Genomic DNA, 12,146 nt, shown 5'->3' with positions numbered 1-12,146 from the left:
CACTGCACTTGTACTGTACTACTACTGTTTACTTCCAGCTTGTGCAAAATTTGTCTATAATTGGAGTGACGGCGTGCTAGAGGAGACGGGGAGAAAGAGATGATACTTCACAGTAGAGGCGACAGGTGTATCCGTGGTGGCGCAGTGCTAGTGTGCTACTGCCAATATTTTTCTTTTAAGTTGCTATTGCCAAGTTGAATGTGGACAAAGGCCTTGGGTTTTGTGTGTTGGGCTTGCACTGAATGGGCCTGGAGGATGGCTACTTGCCCATGTAGCACTCTTCACTGAATGGGTCTACTTTTTTTTTTGATCATCCACTGAATGGGCCTACTTTCTCATCGCGCGCAGGATAACAAAGTTGTGTTTAGCTACACAATCGTACGTTCCCTAAAAAAAAGAAACAATCGCGCGTGACATGCTTGCTGGCTGTACAAAGTTTTCTGTCCATGAGATTCTTCCTGTGCGCATGATCATGACTGATGCCTGGTTTCTTCTCCGACGAATACCCACCTTTTGCACCACTAGAATGACGTTCGTTTATTATGAACTTCTGAAATCTCTGAAGGTGTGCAGGCAGAATAGAAACAAGCAAGCTGTCAAATTCAGATCACACTAGATGAGAACACACGCGGGGATATGCATTGCATGCGTGCAGGCCTCGCCTCGCGAGCCACGCACACGGTGTTGCTTGGCCGCTCCAAACTGTGCACCACAGAGATATTCAGATATAGGTCCGCAGCTCTTTCCATGCACTCTCGGGCTCTCGGCATGTGAAATTTCCAGCCTGCTTTCTTGTTAGTACTTTGGTGCAACAACGAATCTGCTTTCTTATCTCTAGGACTTTTACGTAGCAGCACGTATCGTCAGGTTCCACGGCCTGAATAAAACATGGCCAGTTCCGAAAGGTAAAAGGCAGATAGTAGCATTAGCAAGCAGGATAAGTGATCGGTCGGTCCCATCCGTTTTGACGCTGGTAGGTATCATATACTCGCACCCAGCACAGCAAACCCCCTAGGCTAAGAAAACGTGACCTCAAGTCAAACACTGACATTATTATTCCGTGCACTGGTGAGCTCCTCCTTTTCCTAACAGCAAGCCTCTGGGTGCGGTGCTCTGAATCCCATCAACCAGTGGGCAGGCTGGTTCGGGCGGACGGCGCTCCTTTGCAACTACTCCCTCCGTTCTGAATTGTATGGATATATCTAGATGTATTTTAGTTCTAGATACATCGTCTGTTTCTGCGACGAGTAATTTGGAACGGAAGGAGTAGTAATCTGAATCACCTGCAGAAAGAAGGAAGGTAAGGATGGATAACAGAGCCGCCTTTCCTCTATCTGAATCTGAAAAAGAGAAGAGAGGCTGGAACGCTGCAAAAGCACCGCCACAACTCTTCAGATAGAAGAGTAGAATAGGTTCCCCTGCCTGCCATGGTGAGCCGACGAGTAAAAGAGCCGCGGGCATCGTGGCATGTGGGGAACGAACGGACGGACGCGGAAGTCGACCGCCTTTCCGTGGCTTTTTCATGCCGGGCGGGCAGATCTTTACCTACGGTGTGGTATCACCCGGAACGGATATAGTTGGTGGAGCGAGCCTTTCCGTGCTGGGCCAGGCGCGTCCGGGCATCCCAGCCGTCGCGGTCTCTCCTCTTCCCTTTCGGAGAAAGGACCCAATCACTTTGCACTTGCGAGGGAAAAAGGTGGAGTCGAGCAGAGCAGAATAATCTTCATGCAGCTAGCCCTAGGGGGCTTTGTTTACTAGCCCCGGGGCGAGCGAGTGTGTCTCCGTGTCAAGATTTGATTATCTGACTAGGATCGTGTATGTTTCGTGCAGAATTACAACTCTGAAGCTGGCCCGTTTTCATGGACCGACCGATGGTTGTCACTCGTGACAGCGTAATAATGTGTGTGTACAAAGACGTCGTATTCAGCAGCATTGACATTTGAAGCCCGAGCGACATACCGGACGTGCGGCCCAATCCCATTGCTAGCTCGACCGCCCGAGATGCATTGATTTCAAGAGAGTGGGAGCATGGCATGGGCAACTCTCACTACACCGACGGCAAATTTGATAAATTTGACCTATAGTCAAAATCAAATCACAGAATGAACTGTCCGTGAAACTATTTCACGCGGCTGACCCTTGGCGCCTAACTCTCAAGCGCTGCACTAGTGCAACGCCCAGGAGCTAGGCGCTGCACTAGTGCAACGCCCAGGAGCTAGGCGCTGCACTAGTGCAACGCCCAGGAGCCAGGCGCTACACTGTGTAGTGTGGCGCCTAGCTCTCAGGCGCTGCACGCTGACTTGGGCACATATGGGTGCGACGTTGGCCGTGTAGCGCCTATCTGTGAGGCGTTGCACAGTAGGGTGTGGCGCCGGCGTGGCGGGCGCTGCACAAAAGGGTCAGGGGAGTGAAATAGTTTCGCAACCAGTTCATTCTGTGAAATGATTTCGTACCGAGGTCAAAATTGTCAAATTTGCCTACACCGACGAACCGACCGAGGAGTGCATGATTAGATCTGTTGCAGATACTACACTAAGATATTGGGAGGATCGACGATCGGTTTCTGCGTTCAGTGGCTTGGGAACTGATATCTGCAACATATGCCAGCAGTACTAGTAGTAGCTGTGAACTTGGAAGCTTCTGCGATACGTCTTCTCGGACTCGGGGCAGGTAAATAATGCTGCTGCGAGACACGGTTGACCAACAAGAGTAACAGATCCCCAGTACAGTACAGTACAGTACGTCCAACGATGCTTACATGGAGCAGAGCAGGATGGGAGTACGTGGACTCGAGATGCGCCGCGCCGGCCTCTGAAGCACATAGTACATTTATCTGCTCAAGGTGAAGCGCGGTGGAACAAGATGCACGTTCTCCGGTGCACCCAAGCGATCTGACCGCGACCCGGGGTCCCTGATCCAGCGGTGGTTGATTCATGTCGGCATTTGAGGATGGAATCAACGTGGCCAACGTACGCGTTTCACTACCCAAATACTACATTCGAATTCTTCAAGGGCGTGTTTGGTTGCCGTATTGAACCGTACCCGTGTTGCATACACATCTCAACCCAGCCTGGCTCTGAAAAAACAGCCTCATATGCGATATCCGTAAGTTGTTTGGTTGCCTGCATATAGACTTTCTGCATTAGGGGATCAACTTTGGCATGTTGTTTGGTTGACTGCATTGTCTCGGCGCATACAACTACACGCTGTTTGGTTGCCCGCATGGGGTATGATTACGAGTTAGCACTTGCACTTAACACACAGGGTTAAGAGCTAGCAGAGGAAGGGGGAGAAGAAATGCAGTGTACGCCGGACCATGGCGACTGCGGTGGACAGTGACCGTGACGCCATGTCCGACATGACGAGCATGGAGTCATGGGCGAGCGACCCCGTCGCGAACTAGTTGGAGTGCTCGCGCAAAGACAATGGACAGAGGAGGAGAAATGCAGTGCTTACGCCATGGCATCGTCAGTGTAGTAGGACAAGACAGGGAGCTGAGATGATCGACGCCGAAAATGACTCCAGTGTAGTAGGACGAGAAAGAGGAGGCCGGGAGGAGGCCAAGATGATTGACCCCGTCGGTGGCAGAGAACAGAGGAGAAGAACCCCGTCAGTGTGCGCGCCATGGCGGCTTAACTGCAGTAGGATCATGGAGAGAAGGCCGAGATGAACGACGGCGACGATGACGCTACCACAGCAAGACGCGAGAGAGGAGATCAAGAGAAACCACACCGACTAGAGGAATAATTAAGCAGTGTCTTAAATCATAGCACACATATCCATATGTACAACCATGCAAAATATGTAGATCTTCTCGTCTACGATCGTCGAAATAGGAAACTTACAACACGAATGTTGTGCAGAACTGTGAGATTAGGCTGCTGGTAAAAGAAAATTTCAAACAATCGATCGTGCGCGACGAATCTGTCAAAATTCGTCCAAAACAGCTCCAAACAGGAACAAGAAATTGAGTATGTACGGTCGACGAAACTACAAACCGATCGCTTAAATGAAACCGTAGCACGATGTGCATCTTATTCATGTAGAGCTTACCACGAATCGAAGCATCGTTGTGCAGACTAGAGGGGCATAGAAGAGAGGAGATTAGAGAAAAGCTTAATGGAGGTTGAAAGACACCACCTAAACACCTCGCATCCCTTGCAGAGAACCGCTCGCTGCGCTTTAGCTCGGAGTGGCTGTAGAGAAACTGCGGATCTGAACGTTTAAGCAAGCCAGGTCCAGAGGTGCTTTAAGAAACGTGTGATACAGGCCCAATAATGCATGCGGGCTACCAAACAGACTGGATCCTTCCCGCGCGGGCCTGATCAAGATGTACGCAGGTAACCAAATACGGCCCAAGTGCAGTAGCACTAGCACGCAGCAGCGGAAGAACCGACCAACCGGCCGTCGTTCGTCTTGCGGCCAGAAAAGCAGTGTCCGCGCATAAAAGCAAGCTAGCCGGACAACCGGTCAGCCTCCCGCACCAGTTTTTCGGGTGAGACAGTGGCTCACAGTCGGCAGCAGGGCAGAGCAACTTTGGTCACTCTCGGTGGGTGCACGGCCGGGGTGGCACATACGTGCGGCGTGTAGCGGTTGGCGTGTGGAGCGAGGACGCTACTGTCGCCGTCCGGAAATTTATATGCGCATCCGTCTCGGTCGCTCACGAACGGCAGTTGTCTCTGTGTACGCAGAGATTTTTTTTGCTGCTTTCGCTCTCAGCCCCGTCGTCTTCGCCGATCGACTGAATTCTCTCGATCGATAGAGAGAGAGAGCGCGTAGCCAAATTACACGCAATCAGTTGTCAATCAATCATAGGGCTGGTTGGTAATTCTCCTGGACCCTGCAGAGACCAGTTAACGGTGAACTTGCTCTCGTCAAAACTCCAAGGTCTCCTTTGGTTTGGAGGAATTTTATAGGAATTTCATAGGAAGAATTCCTTTTGAGTCCTTTGGTTTGTAGGAATGCAATCATATTCTTATGGAGGAATTCTTCCTATACTCCACATTTTATAGAAAAATAAAAAGTAGCCTAGACTTAATGGAAAAATCCTATGATGTGAATTAAAGGACATCTTTTTTCCTATTTCTACTCATAGGATTTGAGATGCATGTCATCTCATTTCCTATGATTCTCCTATTCCTATGATTTTTCTACCCTATGAACCAAAGGAGGCCTAAACTGCCACGGAGCTGATTAGTACTACCTACTTACAATTTTTTTTTTGCGGGGAAGTACTACCTACTTACATGGGTTTAATTAAAGACCTGTACTCGTATTTACACACGTACAAGTGCATTTGCGTGTGATTATACTTGGAATAAGCAATGATTTGCACGGTGACATACGAGTGTTTATTACGGGTAAGTGCAGTGGAACCTGACGAGGGGGTGGCGTGCTTGGCGGCGACGCGAGACGATGCGCCTTTCGCGCGACCCGACGACGACCGACCTATACGATGCGCCTTTCGCGCGACCGACCTATCCTTTCGCGAGCCTTCAGACCTCAGTGGCAGGGACCCGTAAATAACCAAAAGATTCTGCCTCCTTCTCCACCGGCGGTGGCGTCCTCTTCCCACTTCCCACCCCAAGCCAAGCTCTCCCCTCCCTCCCAACTGCCAACTCAAAAATTCCCCCCCTCCGCCCTCCTCCGCCTCCCGCCGATCACCTCGCCCGCGACTAGCCGCCCCACCTCCCCGCCCGAAGGTTCCGGCGGAGGCCTCTAGAAGTTCCGCGGCTCCGCTCTCGTGCGGCGGGCACGGAAGGGCGTCGCGGTGGCCGAGGCGGCGGACTGGCGGGTTTGGGTTTTTTCCCCGCACGCGCGCGGTGCGTAATCGCTCGCTCCGCCGACCCCCGCCTCGTCTCCTGCTGCTTTTGCAGAAGCTTCGAGGAGGTTCTACAGCTTCCTCCGCTGAGCTTCTCGTCTCGTCTCCTCGTGTCATTCCAGGTCCTTTGAGCGCGGCATGCGCCGCGGAGCGCGCTAACTTTTCCGGAATTCAGGGAATCTCACGCGTGGGCTAGGCCCGGAGCTCCGTTTGTTTCCAGGCGATTGGTGCAGCTGCTCGAGGAGTTCAGTTCCTCTCATGCCCGAATTTTGCTGGTGGAATCGGTTGGCGAGAGGAGCAAGGTAATGCCCCGCCTTCTAGAACCTTCTGGCGCGCTCTGGAACCGTGGTCTCGATGTACTGTGTGCTCAGCTCCGCCTCAATCTGTGGTGTGCGTGCGTTCAGGTTAGCGCGGTGACCGGAAGCGAGGAGTCTGATCGCGATGACGTCCCTGTCGCGGACGCTCTCCCGGGCCGGCCCGATGCAGCCGCCGGGGCCTCGCCGGATTCTGAGGACGCAGACCGCCGTCAACCTCGGCGAGCCCATCTTCGACAGTGAGGTGGTGCCGTCGTCGCTCGTGGAGATCGCGCCCATCCTCCGTGTCGCCAACGAGGTCGAGGCGGCCAACCCCCGCGTCGCCTACCTCTGTAAGTTAGCTACTATTCCTCTCCTCTGCTTTTCTCAGCACTGCTACACGGATATTGTCAGTCAACACAACACTCTGCTCAACTGTACCGAGTTAGCCTGTGTGTAACAGACATTGCTTTTTCTGTAAAATGAGTGCAGAAACCGAACCATATTTGGTGCCTGCTTATGGCATGCCTCAATAGTCAATACTACTAGTCATGTCCATCAGCTTATAGGCCTATAATTGCTCATCATTGTTCTGTTACTTCATCTTGTGCTGAATCACAATAATGTGTCTGCCTGCAATAATGCACAGGTCGATTCTATGCATTCGAAAAGGCTCACAGATTGGATCCAACTTCAAGCGGTCGAGGTGTCCGACAATTCAAGACCGCTCTTCTACAACGGCTCGAAAGGGTACGAATTTGTTTTCACTACTTATATTTAGCAATTGTCTGCATGTGCAGCGCCCCACTCCTACCCATTTACCGTCAACTTGTATCTTCATCAGCCTCCCACACACTCTATTTTTCTCTACCACTTTGTGGTTATGTTTTAAGATTCAGTACACATGTCAATATTGCACCATTTTATTTGATCTTGTAAGTGTGAATTTTGCGCTCTGCATGAGAAGAGTGATATATGAGATTAGATTTCATCATACAACATGGAGAACCTTTAGGTGAAATCAGTGTCTTGTTTGAATTTAAACCCATCCATTTTATTATATTATACATTTCATAGCCTGTTCATTTCTCCCCCATTAGGAGAATGTGCCCACCTTGACCGGAAGGGCCCAGAAGAGTGATGCACGGGAAATACAGACCTTCTATCGACACTACTACAAAAAATATATTCAGGCACTGCAAAATGCTTCTGACCAAGGGGATCGGTACATTACTTTGTTTATTTGATAACGCTCCTTTGTTAATTGATTTTGTCGCCAAGAGATTCTCTTTCTGCATGCAGTTCCCAACTTACCAAAGCATACCAGACCGCCAATGTTCTGTTTGAGGTTTTAAAAGCAGTCACTCAACAACATGCTGTTGAAGTTGACGATGAGGTATAGCCTAACATGTTATTTGCTTCCCTTTCATGGTGCTGCACTGTAATCACCAATTAGATTTTGTATGGAAATTACCACTATAACAATTGATAATTAACAGTTACCAATTTAATTTTGTATGTTCTTAGATCTTGGAAACTGCTGATAAGGTTAAAGAGAAGACAAAAATCTATATCCCTTTTAACATTCTGCCTCTTGATCCTGACAGTGGCAACCAGGCAGTCATGAAATTTCCAGAGGTTTCCTTTTTCTGCCCTTTCTTTTTGTCAAAATATCCTGTTGACTTAATGTTTTCCAAGTGAAGTATTTATGGTGCTTTCTCTACCTTTAAGATACAAGCTGCTGCTTCTGCTCTTCGCAATACTAGAGGCCTTCCACTACCCAAAAATTATGAGAGTAAGGTTAACGAGGACCTCTTGGATTGGCTACAAGCTATGTTTGGCTTTCAGGAAAGGCAGTCTAGATTTAACTTTTGTTATTGTCTAACCTATTTAGGTTTTATATTGTTCATGTTGACATTTAACCAATTTGTTTTCTGATGTTTGATGTATCATTAATCTCTCGACATGCAGACAGACAATGTTTCTAATCAGAGGGAGCATTTGATTTTACTTCTTGCTAACATACATATACGGAAACATCCAAAGACCGATGAACACTCAAAGGTATTTTTCTTTCTGTAGGCATTTGGAGCATTTGATTTTACTTCTTGCTAACATACATATACAGATGTTCCCCTTACCTTTCTTATGTTTCCGTAACATTTATCTTCTGTTCCTGTTAATATACCTTTTTAGTTTATTAGAGATCTAATGGTTAACGATTGCCGCCTCAGTTGGAGGACAATGCGCTTGATGAAGTGATGAAAAAGTTATTTAAGAACTACAAGAAGTGGTGCAAATATCATGGTCGCAAGAGTAGCCTTTGGTGAATTCCTGAGAAACCTTTCTATTATCCTAATTGTTCATTTGTGACTTTTGATTTATTCTGCCTTTTTACTGTTTATATTTAAAGTTATTTATTGGAGATTGATTCTTTTGTTATGTTTCCTTGCGTCTTCTTGATGGACTTAAAGCATTAGGACTTGGTAAAATTATTATGAAAATCACACACGAATATATAAAGTGGAATTGACATTTTTGCAAAAAAAAATTCTTTAATACTAAAAAATTGCAAAAGTTCACCCACTATAAAGCATATTAAACATGGAGGTATAAATTGTGGACACATAATCTGAACGGGGTCACAACTGTAATGCTTGTTCTTGCCGCCCACAGTTTCAAACCACATGTGGTCCACCCTACCAATCGAAGTAAGACGTTGCATGTCACCTTCTTTTCTCGGCTTCCTTGTCTGGCAGCAAAATCAACACTTGTGTATGCACCGTAAATACACACAAATATGGAAAGTAGATGGAACAAATAAAACAATTTCCTGAACATGATACCCTCATTGCCTTTAAATCTTCATAGGCAGCAGCCATAGCGCTTATCCAATCAACTAAGGGGTCTTTCTGGTGTTTTTGGTACTTGTAAGTCATGAATGATATGTAGAATCAACTAAAAAAAAGTGGGTGCATGTGTAGGTGTGTCAGAGAAGGAACCTAGCAGACACCAAACGTATTTGGGGTGTAACCCTACCTGTTCATGTACTTCCATCAGGTGTGCCTGGGTTGGACATCAGTGTTAGTTATCCACTCAATTTGGTTAACTATATAATAGCTAGAGTGAATCAAAAGAGATTAGGTTTTCTCAATTATCAAATGTTTTGTTCTGTTATGATTTTAATGTCAGATAATGAAAAAAATAAAGAATTGACAAACTTCCGAAGTTAGAAAATGAGCATTGAGTTTTTTCTCAAAATGTACAAATAAGACTGCTGTGCTCCACGGTTACACATTTCTTATTCTCTGTTGTGTCTATCTCAACTATAGGTTGCCAACAATTCAGCAAGAGGTGCAACAACGGAAATTACTCTATATTGGTCTATACCTTCTTATCTGGGGGGAAGCTGCAAATTTGCGATTTTTGCCAGAATGTCTTTGCTACATATATCATCATGTATGGTGTGGACAAATAATAATAACTCTCTTCATCTCGAGTTCTCATTCTTCCTTGAAAAAATCTGTTATAGTTAGCTGTCTGATTTGCTTTACTAACATCTTGTATTTAGTTAGGTTACTCTTTAATTTTCTATTAATGGTAATCAAGTCGTTCATGCTCGTCATCTCTTTTTTGTACTGCTATAGTCTATATGAAAAATCATTTACTTTTTCTAATGAATAGCAATAAGCAATGAAGTTCTTCTATGTAAACTGATTCATGCAACATGCCGCCAATCAACTTGGTGTCCGCCTTTTTAAACAATTGACTGACGCTTATATTCTTATGTTCATATCCATTTGACCCATGAACACATCCTCGGTTGGCGCAAAAGAAAACTGTGGTGTAACCATTTTGGACATATTTTCATTATTTTCTAGACCCTACTTGAAATTGTTCGAGTTATCGAGGGAATACTGAATAACCAACTAGTAACTTTAGGGAGTACATGTGCTATTAGCTTAATTGTACAATCGAGCTTATCGGAGGCATAATGTAATGGCTGTGAATGTGTGACTAGAGTTCAGTGTCATCTCTATGCTAATGTGGTTGTTTTCTTTCGAAGATCTGTTGACTAGTAGTGGAGTGCTTGCAGAGTTCAGGGCTTGCATCATAAAGTGCTACAGTTGTTATTTCTGTTTTAAGAATGTAGTCAGCCGTGCATCTTTAAATTGTAACGTGCCCACAAAAATGTTCATCTTCAACTATCATAGCTTGGCAAGGGGCTGACAATTCTTGCTCTTACATTTTTATAGATGGCATTTGAAATGTATGGTATGCTAGCTGGAAATGTGAGTGCCATGACAGGTGAATATGTGAAGCCAGCCTATGGCGGTGATAAAGAAGCCTTTCTAAAAAAGATTGTCACTCCAATTTACTGTACCATTGCGCAGGTACACTTTGGCTTTGCTCTCAAACATCATTTGACTGTCTAACTTGTGTTTGATGCTTCTTCACTTGCTAGATATAAGTATTCCACCATCATTTTCAGGAAGCTGAAAGGAGCAAAATAGAAAAAGGGAATCATTCTCAGTGGAGAAACTACGATGATCTTAACGAATTTTTTTGGTATTAGTTTTTATTACTTCCTACTTTATACCCCTGCTTTCTAGATTTTATATTTGTTTATTTGCAGGTCTGCTGACTGCTTTCGGCTAGGTTGGCCTATGCGAGCTGATGCTGATTTCTTTTGTCAACCTTTAAAGCCAGTTGATGAAAGAAATGAAGTAAGTCCATTTCAACATGAAATATTTGTACATGCTTTTGGTAGAACTTAAAACATTTTACATGTCATTGGGCTCGTTGCAAATGCTGACTTATTTGTCTATGGCACTGCCGTCAGTTTTCCTCTACTAGTGTAACCTTTTGCATGCGAAAACTACAGTACCAGTGCAACTTAGGTAGCAGCATTGCATGGATCTGGCGCAAGTGGTTGTGCCAGCAACAAGTGATGCACCTTGGAGTTTCCAACGATCAATCATGAAAACTTCTTGGATGTTTTTTTTAAGAAAAGGAGGATGACCCCCGGCCTCTGCATCTGGGAGATGCATACGGCCACTTTATTGATTATTCTCGAGGACCTTACAAAGTATTACAACAATATGCCTGAATCCACCATCTTGGCAACATATGCCGCTACTTCTATCCATACGATGAAGGGGTGCTAGCTGGGCCACTCAGACCACTCACCTAAGCCTAACATCAAAAGCCGGAAGCCCCAGCCGAGCCACATACCGGGTCTGGGGCACAATTCGGTCAGACGCACTCGTGTGTCATCGCCGCCATCTTCCACAGGTCCGTCTTCAGATCATATTGAGGCATCTACTTCGTCTGGCCACTCAGCCATCGACGTCACCATGACGCCAGACAGCTACCTCCTCCTGCGCGAGTCCATCCCGCGCATCGGACGCCGAGCCTCCACAGCGCCATGCCGCCGAAAACCGCCGCCATCAATGTGTGAGATGAAGCACCGCTCCACCGTCCCCCCAGCCATCACTTGCTCCAAAACGATGCCCCCAGGAGGGAAAGCGATAAAACACCATCATCATCCGATCCGGAAGACCCAGATCTAGGGTTTCACCCGGAGCATCCCAAGCCTGATGACGCAGACTGCAACGACGATGCCTCGACAAGGGAACGGCATCTAAGACGCCGCCATCGTCCGCCATGACCGTAGTCGGCGCGATTTTCATCGGCAGTTGCTCCACCAGACGTGCGCCGCCGACGTCGCTGGTCCCTTCGACCGGAGTAAACTCCAAAACGATGCCCTAAAGAGGGACTACGACGCAAAAGCGCCGCCATCGCTCAATCCCAAGGAGATCTAGGGTTTCCCCCGGAGTTGCCCGCGCTGTCAAGGACCAGACAAGGGTAGAATCCCGGCAGATCTGCCCAGCTGCCGACGAGTCGCACCCGCCACCGTGTCGACGGCAATCCAGCGATCAAGGCCCACGCTTGGGCATAGATCCGGCCGCGCCGCCGCGAACCGATCCGGCCACGCCGCCGCCGTCCCTGGCGACTGTGACGCACCAGAT

General features: G+C 47.2%; 1 protein-coding gene across 4 annotated transcripts in view; it reads left to right on the top strand.

Moving 5' to 3' along the window:
- The first annotated feature begins 5,552 nt into the window (after positions 1–5,552).
- LOC123098836 (callose synthase 3) overlaps positions 5,553–12,146 on the top strand; it is a 23,060-nt gene continuing 16,466 nt past the window's right edge. The window contains exons 1-14 of one of the 4 annotated variants that reach the window (XM_044520912.1): positions 5,553–5,822; positions 5,944–6,123; positions 6,226–6,467; positions 6,764–6,864; positions 7,215–7,339; positions 7,417–7,510; positions 7,642–7,752; positions 7,846–7,962; positions 8,086–8,178; positions 8,349–8,440; positions 9,447–9,573; positions 10,371–10,508; positions 10,607–10,683; positions 10,751–10,841. In XM_044520912.1, the coding sequence (XP_044376847.1) occupies positions 6,263–6,467; positions 6,764–6,864; positions 7,215–7,339; positions 7,417–7,510; positions 7,642–7,752; positions 7,846–7,962; positions 8,086–8,178; positions 8,349–8,440; positions 9,447–9,573; positions 10,371–10,508; positions 10,607–10,683; positions 10,751–10,841 (1,371 nt within the window). In that variant the 5' untranslated portion in view covers positions 5,553–5,822; positions 5,944–6,123; positions 6,226–6,262. Of the gene's footprint in view, positions 6,124–6,225; positions 6,468–6,763; positions 6,865–7,214; positions 7,340–7,416; positions 7,511–7,641; positions 7,753–7,845; positions 7,963–8,085; positions 8,179–8,348; positions 8,441–9,446; positions 9,574–10,370; positions 10,509–10,606; positions 10,684–10,750; positions 10,842–12,146 lie in introns of all 4 variants that reach the window. The other 3 variants (XM_044520915.1, XM_044520913.1, XM_044520916.1) reach the window with 3 other exon arrangements.

Source organism: Triticum aestivum, chromosome 4D (genome assembly GCF_018294505.1).
Source record: "Triticum aestivum cultivar Chinese Spring chromosome 4D, IWGSC CS RefSeq v2.1, whole genome shotgun sequence".
Classification (NCBI taxonomy): Eukaryota; Viridiplantae; Streptophyta; class Magnoliopsida; order Poales; family Poaceae; genus Triticum; species Triticum aestivum.
This window is presented reverse-complemented; position numbering and strand designations above follow the sequence as displayed.